This window comes from Neolamprologus brichardi, chromosome 11, assembly GCF_056152115.1.
Source record: "Neolamprologus brichardi isolate AB-2024 chromosome 11, ASM5615211v1, whole genome shotgun sequence".
NCBI classification, from domain to species: Eukaryota; Metazoa; Chordata; class Actinopteri; order Cichliformes; family Cichlidae; genus Neolamprologus; species Neolamprologus brichardi.
In genome coordinates, this window is record NC_142114.1 from 4,441,800 (window position 1) to 4,460,000 (window position 18,201).

Consider the following 18,201-nt stretch of genomic DNA (forward strand, 5'->3'; position numbering starts at 1 on the left):
GCAGCGACTTGCCTTCACAAGCCTTAAAAGGACAGAAACTGAGATTCTTTTAAATACGATTGGAAACCTGTGCATACAAATGCCTTCTGCTTCATACCGAGTGCAGTTTTCCTCTGCTACTTGCTTTCACACAAACACATACAGTGCCTGAGGGTAGGCCAGAGACAGGGCCAGACTATTCCAGGTGGGCGCTGTGTTCCTGAGGCTTGGCTCAGAGATGAGAGGAGGGAGAGGATAAGCAGACTGTCTGTCTACTGTCTGACTACAGTATGCAGTGTGTGTGTGTGTGCATTTGGTTTTGTAGTGCTTGTGGTTACTAAATAAACACACAATAGCAACTCTCTCATTCAAGGTGCTGTGTAAAAACACCCCGCCCCCCAATTTATATTCAGCGCTTTAATGTGAACTGACTTTTAAAGAAGAAATTAGCATAACTGACATAAAGACATCAGAAGAAATCAGCTCAGCTAATGACATGTTTCTCAAATAAAACAAAGCAACAGACTCCAGTAGCTGTTATTGTTATATAGGGAGGTTTGGTAAGTTTTAACAGGGTAGAAGGCTACCAACTCTAAGACACTAAATTACTCTTACACTAATTTTGATGCTCATTTGTTACTGCAAAGTGTTGTTTTCTACAATATGTATCCATAATGTAAAATAGGTCAATCAGTTTATTTATTTCAGCCTGTAAAAAGGTGTGGCTGTAATCTGAAAGGACTTAAATCAGTGTGGTGATGAAATCTGGGCTTCAGCCATTGGCGACGGCCAGCTCCATGCTGGGAGGTGTATGGAACCAAATGCCTGAGTAATTGCATCATTCACTCATTCGTTCACTGCCCGTCTGTCAGTCTAACGGGTCACACTGTACCTAAGTTTATCTGAAAGGTATTTATTATAACTGTTAATATTGAGGATGCTGCTGACCATTTGTATTTCAGGTTTTAATGAGATAAGGGACACTGACTATGTTTTGTATATCAAAGGTATGCTCATTGTGACCTTTTATTAAATTCAAATTCAAATTCAAATTTTTATTTGTCACATACACAGTCATACACAGTATGATATGTAGTGAAATGCTTGGACAACTGCTCGTGACCTAAAGAAAAAAGAAAAGGCTATGAATAAGATAGGAAATAAATAAATATGAAAATAAAAAAGGGTAAATTTAACCAGGAAGGAATAAAATAAAATATAAAAAAATTAAGTTAAGAATGAGATAACTGTACAACACAAATTAGAATGAAGGGTAAATTTAACTGGGAAAGAATAAGATAAAATATATAAATTAAAGTTGAAAATAAGATAACTGTACAACAAAATACAAAGTATAGACATATATAAGAATGTAAGAGAAATATAAATATATATACACACAATAACAGCAGCTGTACAAATATTAACTGGAGATGAGGAATATAATGTCCAGCGTTGTGCAATCCACATTATATAGTGTCTTGTGCAGTGCAAATATGCTTAAAGTGATGAAGTGAAACATAAACTAAAAATTAAATTACATAAACTCCATTAGTTCTGACATCAAACAAAAGACAACCGAGCTGAAGAGCATACAGGTGAGGATAGAAAAATAAACAGAGACAAAAGGTAAGAAGGAAGATCTGAATGAATGTGTGTGTGAGCATGTGCGCATGTGTGCATGCTTTTAGGAAGACACTGGCAGACTGCGAGGCCCTGGAGCTTCTCAAGAGGAGCCAAAGCATCAATCGAAGCAGCGCACACACAGAAACCCACTGACAAGCACATGAGAGAGCTAGAGGGGGATTTCAGCTATAACTAAGAGGAGAAATATAATGTCTGATGTTTAACTGAGGTTTTACTTTTATACACTAAAAACACTTCAACGTTAAGGCCTTGGGCTGGCTTCAGGAAAACAATACGGATGAAATCCCCATCCTATAGTTTGTGCTCCTATAGGGTTTTAAAGCATTACCACTTTTTATGCATAATAGATGAGTGCTCAAGTAGAAAAACACCATACAAGAATCCATGCATTTACCTTTTACCATAAAATAATACAAAATCATCTGTTGTATTAAAAAAAACAGCTTTCAACAGAAGGTGAGTACAGAGGATCGAGAGTGAGGAGAAGCTAAACTTTATTTAAGATGGACTGATCTTGGCTGTGAAACAGACTTTACATTAGAAAAGTAAATTTAAGAGAAATATGGTAACAATCTTTTACTTTTTCTCTTTTTCTAGTTTTAATAGCAGGTGCCAAGAAACCACCCATAACATTACTGCATTAGTTGGCACTAGTGAATGAATAATACTACTACTACTACTAACAATAATAACAATAACAATAATAATAATAATAATAACAATAATAAAAAATCTTTAATGAGTTTTATATGAAAAAATGAAAAAGATTAGAGGAAAAAGATTTGGCAACTACAACAAATTTGGATTTGAAACCTTTTTGTTGATGTAAAAATTAGTCAATCACAAAATTAATCACAAAACTGTAATTTTTCCTCAAAATTTTTTTTTTTTCGGAAAAAAATAGATTTTCTGCCTGTCAGCTTAATGTAATAGAAATTCATTTAAAATAAAGTCAATAAAGTCATTGAAGACAAGATACTAGTTATCCTATTGACCTTTGGCATTGTAGTGAGTGGGGGACGGAAACAGAGGTGTCAGCGTAAGAGAAACGGATGAACTAATGGATTATTGAAAAAGATTGACAGGATAAGAGTGAAATAGGGGAGAAAAGCTGATCTGTGGCTGTGATCTGGCTAACCAAAGAAAGACAGAAGTTTCACTACAAGAGAGAGAACTGTCTCCCAACAGAAGAGGTGTTTAAGCCAAGAAAAGAAAAAAGGTGGAAAAAGATCCGAATGCAGGATGAGATATGGGGGCGGTTCTTTATAAAGCAGGTGTCTAATCCCTCTGGTCAAAAGACAGCAGACAGATAAAAAACAGATGCAGAACCAGCTAAATAAACAGACTTTAAACTTGTGGCTCATAACACTGGAAACTTTTCCAAAGTGGAAAATAATGTTATGTGAAAGAGTGAACTATGATGTTTTCTGTGTTCAGTCAATCAACCAACTGCACTGTCTCCAGGGCACCTTATTCACTGGAGAGCAGGCAGCTTCTTCTTTTAAAATAAGATGGTATGCAATATGTCCTGTCCTGTCAGGCGAGTCCAGATTTTGTAGGTGTTTTCTATAGACAGTCAAATCCCTGTTTGGGTTCATGACTCTAAGCTTTGGTTATGCATGTGGTCAGGCTAGAGGCTATTTTTGACAATGAGTCACTACTACTGCGAAAAACTGCTGACACTGAAAACGTGCTTAATCACTTTTTTTGTGTCATTAGCATTAGCAGCTGCAACAGCATGGATGGTACTGTATCCACCTTGTGGGTCTGTGTGTGTCATGTGTACTTTGACAAGTATAAATAGAAGATCAAGCTTTAAAAAAAATGAGCTCAAAGATGGCCAGAAAAGCCAGTAAACCCTTGGCCACGTCACACTCCTGTAATACATTCTGCTTATTTTTTTCCTTAGCAGAATATTACAGATGCAGGATTGGACAAAACTATTTTAAACAACTTTTATTGTGCAAAAACAGCAGCACAGGTCTCCTTGATAATACATGTAGTGATGGTAACAGTAGTTTTGCATGAACATCTGTGTTGCGTTACTGCACTGCTGGTTTTTATGTGGTAGTGGTGACTGTGCTTGTAAAGATGATGAGGGATATTTCAGTGCTGGTGACAGTTACCATCTGCACTGCATTATCGCACCACTGTATAAAAGGATTTGCCAGCAAGCTTTAGATCTGCTTCAGGTACACAAACTTAAAAGTAACTATTTAAATCCAAAGCTGCTCCCTGTATCACCAGTGAGAACAAATGAAGGCTGGAACAGAATCGCTAACTCTGCTGTAAGGAAATATCACACACTGCTGCTTGCAACAAGCATTACAACATTAATAATGAAGAGAAAACAGTGCTACTGTGTGTAATAAAAGAGTTGCAACACACTGATCATTATTCAGACAACAAGCAGCTTGTTGTTTTGGTTTTATGGTCATGAACCTTTTGTTTCAGACTTCATATTCTGGAATTAACCAGAAAAATGTTAATATACATTTTTTAAGTTTGTGTTTTTCTCTCGCAACAAACAAAGAGGAAATGAAGCATGTTAGCAAGGAAAATCCCAGAAACCGTTTCCAGAAAACTTTCCAAGAAGTTCCAAAACTTCTGAAGTGATTTCAACAGTTTAATATGATTTATTTAAATGGAAAAATGAACACTAAAAGTACTTTTCTAACACAATACTACACTCTTCATTTAGTAAAGTATACTATTCTCAACTGCTCTTACCTTGGCAGGAATGCGTGCCGTCAAGAGGTAGGCTCGGTAAGATGCGAGAGCCTAGGGGAGAACAGAGACAATAATGAGTATGTTGCTGTAAATATACACTGTGAACAACAAGAACCAGGAAATGACAAAGAACACAAAGAGCTGCTGTGGTGACTCATCAGGATGAAAAGACTTGTGACTGTGAAGCATCTCTGTGAAAAGAGTGTAACAGAAAGATTCACTGACACTTGAAACGTACAACTAATAACATTGAAACATTTGTTAAAGTCTCTTTATCAGCTCACTAAAGATACACATGCACTGCTGCACTAACATTCTTTAGACATTACCCAGCAGAGCTTACGCACACATTAAAAGGTCTTTAATCTGCCAGCTCTCTAATACAAAGTCCTTTTGAGGCCTGAATGCACCCATGTAAGAACAGTGGTGGTAATGGTCCAGTTAATCTGCAAAGAGCAAGTGGTATTCATGTATACAGTCTCCTGCAAGCTCTACTGAGGTAGCTCCCTTATTTAACCTCTTAAGCCCCAAGCCTAACTGATCTCCTGCGTTTTGCCCCCGTATCAGGGGGCGTTGGGGCTTAAGAGGTTAAACCAAAGCAGTAAGATGATGTCTGCATATAAGAAAGGGCAACTTTCGCATGATGTCCCACCTCGAGTCGCCCAACAATGCCCAGAATTCACGTGTAAAAGATGGTTTAGGCAGGCAGCACAGCTTCTCATTGTTAGGCCATAATAGGTCAGCGTGTTTTTCATGACTTTGTGTTTGTGTTGCTTCTCCCTGCTGAATAAACGGTCTTCATCATGTGTGTTTATGATGGAACACAGCGAGGGCAGAGCTTACTTATGTTGCTGGTCTGTGAAAGGCTCAACCAGGCATATGTCTAATGCCTGGTTGAGCAACACTTTCAAGCAGACAAGCAGCTTTGAAGGGTCATTTGGCTGAATTGTTTTGATGCCTCACAAAGAGTATAATGTGGTTTTGGAGATGTTCCTCGTAATATTAACAGTGAAAAGGATGCAATTTCAGTCAGGATTACTACAGTCAAAAAAAGCTATTTATCTGCAGTCGTGTTGTGGGACCTCCCCCGCCTTAATTTGTACATACGTACAGATGTCAAAAGTATAACACCCAAAGAACAGACAACCCCTAAAATAGGGTTGATGTGGGTTGCAAAGCGACTTGCAGACATATTGCGCCTGAAGGCAGGCTATCCGTCCATATCCATCGTCCACTAAACCAATTCAGGGAGGAAGTTGGATGCGTAAAGTGAAAAAACTTTATCATAGGGGCACCACAAACAGGAGAACAAAGGTTTCAACCTTTAAGAAGTAAAAAAAGATTAACATCAAAATGACATAATGTAACATTTTAAAGACAAAGTCATGGATCATAACACTGCTTTTTCTCCTGCCAAAAAGCATCACAGCAGAGCAAAGGTTGACCTTTAAACCTTTAGAGGGACACTGCCATCCTTTTCAAAGAAAACACCCTGCTTGGTCAGCAAAGATACACACCAGGAAGAGATATTTGTTTTACACTAATCATTTATCGGCATATTACGTTCTTGATGAACTGTTAAATTGGCTAGCATCTAAATTTTCATGATTTCTGCAGTTAGGGCTCACACCACATGGACTAAAATGCCTTAATAGCCAAAACCCCAAATCAACCTCTGGCCCCAGACCTTTGCTGAATGTCATTCCTGTGCTCTATTTACCCAAAATATGAAATCTAACATGCAGAGGGCCAAAAAAAATACACAACAACAAAAAACATGTTCTCCATTTAATGTGTCTGACCAAGAGTCTGAAATCCTAATACGCTCAGTTTACTTGAAAGAAAAAAGAAAAGAAACAAAAGTATATTTGTTGTTGGTTACTCAACTTCCTTCTGTCAGAGCTGAAATAGCCCAAACTGTTTATCTGTGTCATACTTACAGTTTAAATCATTTTGGTAAAGCCAATCAGATTTTTTGGGGAAAACTGCCACAAATGCCACAAGTATTGAATTAACTCAAAAACATTCACAATCTTAACATGCAGGCTACAGAGAAAGACAGCTTAGATCAGCTAAGCTTGATGGGGGTAGCAGAAAAAAAGAGAACAGAAGTTAGAGAAAACTGATCAGATGGTTTAGAAGCAGAAAAGCAAAGTGAAAGAATACAAACAAAACGTAAGGAGGAGAGAATAACAGGTTTCTTGAAACAATGACTGATTTGAAGGTCAGGACAGGAAGAGAGAAAACACTGAAATCTAGAGACTGTCAAAATCTTTTTTTATAGACGTGAAAAGAGAAACAGAGGGATGAAAGACACGGTTTAAAGGAATGACAGTGGTTCCCAGGCCTCTGTGGCTCAGCTTCACTGGCAGGGCTTTCATGGTTTGATGTGATGGAGACAGACAGGCAGGCGTGTATGGCCAAAGATAACCTCTTCTAAAGAGCATCAGTCACTGCTGCTACTCGCAAATCTCCTCTCATTGTCTCAGTATCATTTCTGCACTGTAGCACTCATTTAGATACAACGTGTCTGCAGGTGTAGTAGTGATGGAATACATTTCATTTCTCCTTAAGGGGTAAATAAAGATACACATTTTATTTAAAGATCACTTTAGTTTAATATCAACTGAGGAAAGTGTAGAGACTGTAACTGATGCAACTGAGATGGATATACATAATCCATAATTTGGGCAATAACTTTACAGTTTATATTGCAACGAGTTTGTCTAACCTTGGGAACTGTTAAAGGGGCTCTCCAGCTGCTTTACACAGTTGAGATTAGTCATCACCAGGGGCAGTATTCAACTAGTGGAAACTACTCTAAAATATCTTCTGTGGCTCTGGAGGGAGTTTCCAAACTTAACAAAAATATATTCTTGTTGATGTCATTATAATTATTTTTTAGACCCAAATTAATGTCTAAAGCAGTTTCTCTCTGGGAGATTAGTATCATGATTCTGATTAAAGGTCAACATATCTATATTTGGTCATTATTTACTTTATCAATTTCTTGATTGAGCTACTGGAATAAAAGCTGTATTTTTATCTCAATTCCTTATACAGTTATATTATTATAAGCAGCATCTTCTTGCAAATGGTCATTACAAAGAACTCACTGACTGTGAGTAGAGTAGAGTAACCATGTGACTGAGGTTTCGTCTTACATGTCCAGTCTTTGTAAATTGTAAATTTAAAGAACTGTAAATAATCCAGTACTTAAATTAAACCAATTAAAGTAATGCAGATCAGTCACATACTTTGAAAAGGATACGTTTACTTCCCGCCAAAATAAATCCAGCACCCCTTATAACAAATTCAAAGTGTTTCACAAACTTTAAGCTGCCACGGCCTCTTCAATTTTTCCTTTAGCTTTCCTTCCTGCCATCCTCCTCCTGTCAACGCATGATCGCCCCTCGGCACTCTCTCAGTGCACCACTCTCTCCATCTGCACTTTAGAGTGGACAAAGGAACAACGACCCATGACCCCCCCTCTGCAATGTCCCCTCTACCTCTCTCTGTCTTTGCTATCTGTCTTAAGTGGATTTAAGCCTTGAGCCTTCCCATCAGCCAGTGATTTCACAGTGACCACCATCGTGCGTTCAGCTCTACTCAGCCAACCAGATGGCAGCAGCATTGAAGCATGTCTGCAAGACCAGAGAGAGCATCTGCTATTGCACACACCCCCCCCCTCTCTCTCTCTCTCACTGTAATACACATAGAGACACACTAGCATTTACACACATCCTGGTGGCTCACATGCAAGATAACTGCCACAAGCTCTAAAGCACCATTTGTCTTCTTGGCCTGAAATACATATCACCGGCAGACAGACACACATACGCACACGTATACACAAACATCTGACACAGAGCTATAGATACAAATCATTTTTGCTTCGTGCACATGTAAAAAAAAAAAAAAAAAAATGAAAAAAAACAACAACTTGCAGTTAAAGCACAAATAAGTACAGGCCAAGAAGACCTCGAACCACTTTTAAAAGATTAGCAATAAATCAAGATCGGAAAAGTGTAAAACTGTGTGTGTGTGTGTGTGTGTGTGTGTGTGTGTGTGTGTGTAGTCCATTCATACTTTCATCATTTCTAGATTATTTTTTGGCTGTCAAATTGTCAACACCCCCCTCCCGTCTCCCGCCCGCCAACCCATTTATCCACTCAAACACACTTTGCGTTGCTATGGCAACTGCTGCCCCATACTGCAAACACACATTTGTGAATACACTAATAGACGCTCGCACATGAAAGCCGTACACTGCGGTGCCAAGTCTTGCCTGAGAATGTCAATGAGTTTTCACACCCTTAAAACAACTCTCACTCTGGCCTACAGTTAGTCTGAATCTCTGTAGGAACCGGAGCCGCACAGAGCAGCGTTTCATCTGCGGCCATTCAGCTGTGGCAGCACTCAACCACAGGAAATCTTCCCCCCACCAAAAAATGCTTTATTCATCCATCACGTCTTGGGGTGCATTCACACTCAGTTATAGCCATCAATCACATGGGGTCAAATGTATTCCTTTGGTTTGTTGTGGGTGAGAGAAAGGTCCAAAATTAAAACTAAAAACAAAATTTAAAAAAAAGCAACAACATTTGTGGCACTGTCAAAGATACTCATGTGTCCCAGAGCAGAGAAATCAACCCAGAGTGGCAGTGCCAAGAACTGAAGTGGTGACTTGCTCCAAGAGAGAGTCAATCCACATAAGCATAAAGACCCCTAAGCTAAGAACAGAATGAGTCACTTCAGCTAATTTACCTCTTAAAATTTATTTAAGTAAATTTATTTATTTTGGTTTACCCTCACCCTTTTACACTTCAAAAGAGCCTAAAGATAAGAGCATGGCCACTTTGACTCACAGGTTGATACACTGGTGGCATATCTGATGTCCCGGTGTTGGTGTTGTTCCTGCATCATCATAATAATCTATCTATAGATATATAAAATGCCTTTGTTTATATAAACCTCTCTTCTGGAACAAATAGTAGGCATTTTAAAATGTTTTCCTTATCCAACAAATATACCATCAAGTAGAGCAGGGCGATATGACCAAAAATATTTATCACGATATACATTTGAAAATTTGCGATAACGATATAACTGACGATATAATTGACACTAGACAAAATACTTTACAACTCCACAACTTTATTAGTGCAAAAAACCCCATCAATGTATTTTCACTTAAACAAGCAGCTGTTTTTTATGTGCATTAAAGTTATATAAAAATTTAACAGTGCAAATGCGAATTCCTTGCTGACAGTTTAACCAAAAGGCATTTCCAGTGGAAACTGGCCGACATGTCCTCAGCATAACAATGTATAATATCCACAAAACTTAAAAAGAGGTTATACACACACAGTACAGTAATATTATGTTGAAGCACAGTACGTATCACTCCGCGAGAAAAATCAAAGGATTTATTTTAAGTGTGCCGTATTTTCCAAACAACACAGTAATAACGACGGCCTACTAGCAGGCTCTACAAAAAATAGTGCTTTGTTGTGTATCTGACGGATGAAAGCTAAACCAGTCCCACACCACTGAAGTTGCAGCATTTTTACAAACCAGAATTGGTTTGTAAAAATGCCAGAATTGGTTCATCCGTTTCATTTAACGATCCGCTTTCGCACTTCTCATTCGCCATCACCGCCATGTGCGTATGTAAACATAGGCACTGCGCATGCGCGTTTTACCCACATTCTATCGCGATATTTCATTTTCCTATCGTTGCCCAAAATTACACCGGTATTACCGTGAACAGTATGATATAGCCCAGCCCTACCACCAAGCTAGGTTTGTCCGTTAGCCACATTTTGGTTACTTGTGTTTAGCTTACTCCTTAGCTAATGCTAACCGAATACTCAGACAGTAGTCAACTGCAATGCTGATCCTGGATGAACATCATTGTTATGAGGTTGTAGGAACAACACCAGTGTGGGGATAAGAGGTCATGTGAGTTCCTGTAGCCAGCGGTTGTCTGTTAGGGTTCACTTGTGCTAAATGGAGTCATGAAGTTAGACATTGTGTGCTGCCTCCTCTAGCATTTTCAGTGCAGCTATCTGCCAGATAATATGGCTTGCTGTATGGCTGGTTGTACTAACCGACCATCCAAGAAGTCTGCTCTCAGGCCTTAGTACTAATTAGCAGGTATTTATGTCCATGTAATGGACCCATAGAGCCTGTGGGTACACCTTCTGACCAAGCATGCTGGTATTAGCTTGAAACTCTACCCTCCAAAGCCAAAATTAAGCCTATCATTTTTTCTCTTGGACAAATTATGACTCACCAGAAATTTTGGCAGCAGGGAGGTAAAGTGTTTAACTAATTGTTTCATTCATTTTATGCTGAAGCCAAAATATGTTCAGTCAGTGGATAGCGCACAGCCAGCACAACATCCCCTCAGTCCACTGCTGACACAGACTCTTTATTGCATAACTAATGCCAGACATGTCCTTCACTATGTCTAACATTAACGAGGCATGATGTGCTGGCTGCAAACTGTCAACACAGCACAATAAAAGAGTATTTTTTCAAGGCTGTGCACCACAAAAAGTAAAGAGGGGAGAGAGACAGAGAGAAAGAGCGGCATTGAGACAGAGAGGGAGACTGTGGGTGAAGGCGAGCGAGGGCAGTGGTAGACCAAACCCAGTGAAATAACTTAATAGAGCTTAAGTGCTATTTTGCTGATAAGAAGCCATGATGTAAATACAATCACAGGGGAAGACATTTAATGAAGGGAAGTGTTGCAAAGCTGTTTTATCTCTGTCAAAACAAATGCTGCTGTGATGACCCTCTCAGCTGTTAGTACACTGAAATCCATCAGCTCTCCGTGGAGCCAATGCAGTGAATTTCTCTCATTTCCTCTCTTTTATTCCATAATCTCTTAATGTGCCCATACTTCTGTGGCCTCATTGTGCCTCACTGTATTTTAAATACTATGCACAAATGTGAGACTTGTATGCTCGTCTTTATGCCGTGGAATGTATGAATATTAAAGAAGAAAAAAATAATCGTGGCACAGAAAAACCCAAGAAGGAGAATGCTCAGGTTATTTTTCCTTCTTGTTCAGCCTTTATCTCAAACTGAATGCCATCAAAAAGCAATATACAGAGAAAAACTGTTGCAACCTGAAATTCATTGTTTTGGTACCTCCTCTCTTGTATGTACAGCACATATAATTGCTCATGCTAGTGTCTGTGTGCACATATATATGTGGCGAGTATGTAAAGAGAAGGCATACCAATAGACTCAAACCACTGTCTGCTCATATCTTGGAGCGATCAGGGCTGGTGTAATTCAGTGTAAGAGATGGGCTGATGATCACTGGACCGGAGCAGCTATTATAAAAAGGAAAATACTACAATATAATCAGTAAGGCAGATACTTTCATGTGTGCCACGTCTACTTCATACATAATCCGAGCGGGTTGGGTCGCCAGGGTTTTTGGGTTCAGTGCGTCAATAGTATAGAAGTGGATTTAAATAGATCAGTGAATACTCAATAGCATGGTGTGCCACCATTTTTATTGTTAATGAAAAAGACAATAATAATAATAATAATAATAATAATAATATAGTCATTTATTATTATAGCCGCTTATCCAACTGCTCCCTGAATTCAATTTGTTTTTATTTACTGCCTTAAAAAAAATTAATGCAATACTGTGGCTCATGGATCCAATATTATTACACTTGTGAGCCATAACAGAAGAGCCACCTGCCTAATATTATGTAGGTAAACATGGGAAAAGGACATCTGCCCTTTGGTATCTGGCACAGTGATGCTGGCAGAGCACCAAGTTTGGTCCCGTAAGTTGAGGAATTGGGACTTGATGTATCAGACTTGTTCCTGTGCATCATTTGGCCTTTGGCTCTATAGTGCTTCCTTCAACCACAACAATTTCTTGATTGATTCTTTCTCTATTATGGTTTATTCAGTCTGTCTGCATTTTTGGAACGTGACTTTAATGTAAGGTCATTACAGCACTAAAATACTAAAACTGTGCTGCGATAGCAGCTGGTTGGTTGTCAGCTGGCTTATAAAATTAAAATTAAATTTAACAAAGAAAAAAAATAATTCTCATTTTACACTTATTTGCAACGTTTTTGTTTCAGAGACTGTCCTGAAATGTAATCCCACATGGATCTAATTTTTTAGGTCTGAAAGACAAGACCGGGATAATACTAATTACAAATCGCTGTCAAGGAGCCATTCTTAAGGAAGGGAAACAAGGAGAAAAGGTGCAGGTATACCAAATTACACGAAAACTGGACTGAAAAATAAGTGGCAAAAAGACTGATGGAGTGATGAACCCAAAATTTACATTTTTGGTTAAAATTAGCTGTTAGTATGTACAAGAGGAGGTCAGGAGAGAGGTATAACAACTAGTGTCTACAGCCATTGGGGAAATTCTGTCATGGCTTGGGGCTGCACTTCAGCCTGCAGTGTTGGGGAACTTGTCAAAAAATTTGATGGCATTAGGAACTCATTAGAGTACCTTTAGACTTTGATCAAGAATGCAATACCATTTGGAAAGTGTCTGATTGGCATGGTTTCATTTGTCAGCATGACAATGATCTCAAACACACTGTCACTCAGTGGAATACCATAAGCCATGCATTGACCTCCCTAAAGCTTGGAACTTAACATTATAGAAGCAGAATGGAAGAAAAGGCAGCCAATACCCAATGAAGAACTTTGAATGTCCCAATCCGGTGGTTAAGTCTGACGTCACTAGCCGTGTCTGGGCCTAAACTCCGCTGCAGGTCCATATATCAAACGATCACTATGGCATTACTGAGAGTTGAAAAACTGTCTAAAGTCTTTCATCTTTAATATAATGATCAGCGTTCTGCTCTACCAGGTGTAACAATTGAGTTTAACATCCAGGCATCCATTAAAACAGAATTTATGACATTTAACGGAGTTAGAAGTTAGCAGGAAGTTAGCTCGCTAGCTTCTATCTAAATACAATATAGCATGTCCTGACTGTGGGGTTTTGGAAACAAATTAAAACGTACAGCTCTGTTATCACTTCCAACATAAATGAAGACAGAAAACTAAACAGCAGTGACGTTTGTAGGGTTACTGAAGTTTGGCTAGCTGGTATATAATGATGTACTACGTGACCGCTAGCGACACAGCTATGTTAGCATAATATAAACAAGCTAACTTTTTTCCCACTCGATAAAAGTTAGTGTTCTGTGCTGAGTGTTCTCGGTGGTCAGGAACAAATGTAATCGCATGGCAGGATGCTGTAAAAGGACCAAACTTCAGCCAGGAGAACAACTGAGATAATCCATCCACAATACGAGGTTAGTCATTCATATACTGCTGCATGGGCTGGGCTGTAGTTACATCCTAAGGTTTTAAAAACTGAGCTTAAATAAATTATTAGCGGTAATAAAAGCCGAGGGAGGTCAACAGTGATCACTGACTGTTTTAGGAGCTTTTTGAGATTAAATAGAAGAAAATACATAACATTAAACATGTTAACAACACAAAAGCCATATTAAACGCAGACTACTTTAGGCCCGGAAGTAGGATTTGTCACGTCATCACTTAACGACCGGATAAAAGCCTGGAGAACTGTTCCTGAAGACGAGTTATAGAAAGGTTGTCTAAGAGAACTCATGTCGTGTTAAAGTATAAAAGTTGCTAAACTAAATGTTGACTTTCAACCTGCTTTTGCCTTAAATACTGTATTTATATGTTTGTTTGCACATTTTGATAAATCACTTCACTTATATATTTTAAAGCATCCACAAAGCAAACAGATAATTTTCGTCTGCAGAGGAAACGCGCTCTTCTGTGTTCCTGCCATATGCCTGCAGTGGGAAAAGCCTCTGGTGCCAAAGATAACCCCTTATCTCCACTGATAGAGTAGGAAGACTCAGTCGGACTAACACAGAAGTAATCACCGGTGGGATTTGCGTAGAGGTCGAGTTGAACCTAAATTGGCTCCAGAAAAGGCTCCCCTAACCATTCTATATTCAGGCAGAGAAATCATTTATTTTACATTGATTCTCCACAGCTAAGATAAGCTGCTGACGGTGCAGCTGAGGTCTGCTCCTCTAATGTCTGCAGACTCACGCTACGCCAAAACCACAGCACAACGCCAGTATGTAGTACCTTTTCCTAGTACAGCATTGGTTATAAAATAGGTGACATGATTATGTACAGTTTGGTCTTCTGTCTGCAACCCCAGTTGAGAAAAACAACACTGCCTGTGTACATCTAAATAAACCTTAGAACTACTGTAATTTTGCAAAAGACAGCAGCAGCCAGATAAGCAAAGACATCAGTATCTATATGCTCACTTACATAATTTAGGGAAGCATGCCAAACACTGCACAATAATAATGGAGACAGCTCAAATGGCTAATAATGCACAGTGTTCCGATTATGAATGAAACCATCCTGCAGTGCATATCCCTCCCACACTACACCAGCAGCCGTGAAGAGAACTGAAGGAGAGACATCAATTTTCTTTTATCACTGCCTGTTCATCATTCTGCGTTTTAATGCTGGAGAGATGAGCGCAGTGAGGAACAAAGGTGGCTGACAGTGCTACTTCCCTGAACAGATTTGATTGGCTGGTCTCGTCAGACCACAGCTGCAATGAGCCGAGGCATCAATAACTGTGGTGTCTGATTATGTTACATTTCAAGCTTTATTCTATTTTCAGTGTTACTGCTGATTTTTTTTTTTCTTTTAGTCAGACAAGAAGCTGTCAGCATATATGCACAAGGTCTTAAATAATGAATAGAAGACTGTGTAAGCTTGAGCAATGGAAATGTATCACAGCACACATCACAGCAAAAAAAAATCCATGCAGCAGTTGACATATTAGTCTCCAGACTAAACCCAAAAAAACCATTTTTGCATATTGAATCAGGCACCATAGATCATCTCTGCGTGCAGCTTCTGTCCCTAACAAGTTTAAAATGCTGCTAACCTGCTAACACAACATATCTGAGACTGATCAAGCACTCAAAGGGCCAGGCACAGGGATTAAATGACTATGCTTTCAGATTAGGATTATACTCTAATTTCCAGGTCCAGGATATGTATCATGGTTTTATAGCTTAACACATGGGAATAACACGGGTCACCCCTTAGAGCAGTGCCACAGCCTGCACACCATCCTCTATGAGCTGCGTCCGTGTTTAGTTTACAGAGATAAGGAGGAACCACAGGGGCTCATTCATTCATCAGCATGCCAGCCAGACACAATGAGGAGGTTGGGGGTGTGTGTGTGTGTGTGTGTGTGTGTGTGTGTGTGTGTGTGTGTGTGTGTGTGTGTGTGTAGCTATTTGATTGTGAGCCAGTTTGTGGGCAAATCGGATATCACTGTAGACCACTGAGATTAAAGAGTGAGACAGTGAATCACATGAAAAGAAAGAGAGAGCAAAGGAGGTGAGAGTGACATTTTTACAACCAAGGTAACAAAAAAAATCAGAGTGGAAACCCTCTAACCGTAATACAGTAAGGACCGACACAGACAAAGGCAGAGCAATCAAAGGGAGGAGGGAGGGGGGTTGGCATTACCCGTGGTTTCCCTCTGGAGCGACAAGATAACATCAGCTGGTAGTAATAACACGTGCAAACTCAGCGCTGGGCACTAGGCTTAAGCTGTATCACAGTATTAGGGGATACCAGGTTAGAAATCCAGACAGCATCAGTAAATATATTATACAAAAAAAAGGAAGAAAGAAAAACAGATGTGGCTCTTTCTATGAAACCATTAAACAGGTGATGTATTGAGGTCACATATTGCTGTGCACGGCACGAAAACATCAGAAGGAAGTGTATACCAACGAAATATGGCAACTGCAAGCATTAAACAAAGTCTTAATAGTGTTACTGTCATTCACAAAGGTCAGCCAACCAACTGAGTGTTTGTTGTTGATTGAGCCAGTGCATAAAATATGTGGTTCAACCGGTCTGTGGGTTACTCTTGCTTGTACTTCTGCTGGTCCATCAGCCAGCGGCACAGGAGAGCGAACTTCTAACATCCACAGAACTGAAGTGAAACAGCCTGTAATTTTCATATTGTACATTTATTGATTTTTTTCATGCGTCTCCCATTTCTTGTGAACTCTGCTGTTGTTCACTTCCTGTGATGGACCGAGCAGTGAAGGAAAAATTAGGCACAGGTTAACGTCCAAAAAAAAGATTTTTTATTTAACCCAAAAAAAAACATAATTAGTTAAATCATGACAAAAGAATCAAAATCTTGGGCCCATAAAAGAGGTCAAAATAACAAAACTCTACTCAAAGTACTGATAACTCAAACAAACTGACCTCACTTAACAAGACAAAGGGGAAACTTAAATAGTGGCTGATCAGCCCACAAAAACAGAAAAAAGGGGTAAAATACACAAAACCTAACAAAACCAAACATAATAAACTCCAATTCCCCCCCATGGTCCCGAATTATGGCATGAACCAATTTGTATTGTTCCTTTAAAACTCGCTCCGCCCCTTTTCCACCTCTTGGCTCCTCAATCAAGGGACTGGAGCAGCTGCAACTAAGGTAACTCGGAAAACAAAAGATTAATCATACATAACAGTGTAAACTAAAATGTGCGCACTTATTTTAGAATACAGTGTCATGTGGATATATGTGAATTAACTTTAAACAAAAACCAGTTATTTATTATCCTGTAAACTAATGCCTATATTTAAAGAAAGACAAATGTGAATGTTATGTTACTTATAAGCCTCTACAAACATGGTGGGTATTACCACTGTGGGGCTGTAGTTGCAGCCATCACACTTCCCTTTTCCAGCCCACTTGCCAACCAATCAGCATCTGACCGGCATCATCTGCATTCAGCGACATGTAGTCGGGATTCTGGAGGAATGTGCTGGACCAACATTTGCGGTGGATAAAAACCCTCATCTGTTCACTGACCAAACATAAACACATACGCAGGCAGACACATTTGAGTGACCATAAAATGCGATTAAGAAGGCCCCGCTAATGTGTGAGGGTCGAGTACTCCAAAGGTCAAAGACTGGAGGATCATTCCTAGCCAATAATTTCCTAACTGAAACAGTATCTAGTGGCTTTAATCATGACTTACAAATTATACTAATCAACTAATCTAAAATTAACAAAAACACTCATTATGACCAACATTAGCAATGCTAGCTGTTACCAGCAGCCTTCTATGAAAGTCCTTATGGTGGTAGGTGACTAACAGTGAGGGCAGCAAAGATTTATTGTTTCATATACAAATCCCTCACATCCATAGCTACCATTACCGTGACAGCAACAATACCTTAATGGGACCGTCCCTTTAAAGGAAAATGGAAATTGGTCATAGCTAACATGGGTTAGTACTGTAACGGCCATGAGCAGGACCTCCAATTTTAGATCTTTTAGACATTTTGTGAAATATGCTTTTCTGTTTGATAGGAAGTAAGATTTGAAAAAAATTGATTTGAAAAGCTTAGTTTAGCATAAAGACTTGAGAAAGGTGACACAACTAGCCTGACGTTGTTCAATGGTAATACAATCTGTTTATCAGCGCCTTGAAAGCTCATTAATTATACAGCTTGTTCTTGATTCCCATCTTTGTCCTGCGGTAATTGGCTTCCAACTCCGGAATACACTGGGAGTTGAGCATTAACACAAACGGATACATGTGACTTCATACAAGGACACACTGAATAAAAGGGGTGCAATTGTCTCCTATATGGGATTCAAGACCACCATTAATTCTGTATTTAAAAAAAAAAAAAAATTAATGATTGCTGGAAATGCATTTAGTCTATAGAAGCCCACAATAAAAATAATAATGCAACCTGAACTACAGTGAGATT

At 39.1% G+C, this 18,201-nt stretch overlaps 1 protein-coding gene across 1 annotated transcript in view; it reads right to left on the reverse strand.

The window, feature by feature from the left end:
• LOC102776204 (F-actin-uncapping protein LRRC16A-like) overlaps positions 1-18,201 on the reverse strand; it is a 76,937-nt gene that overhangs the window by 41,825 nt on the left and 16,911 nt on the right. Inside the window, exon 3 of the mRNA XM_087848013.1 lies at positions 4,357-4,407. Coding sequence (XP_087704139.1) covers positions 4,357-4,407 — 51 coding nt within the window. The remainder of the gene's footprint in view (positions 1-4,356; positions 4,408-18,201) is intronic.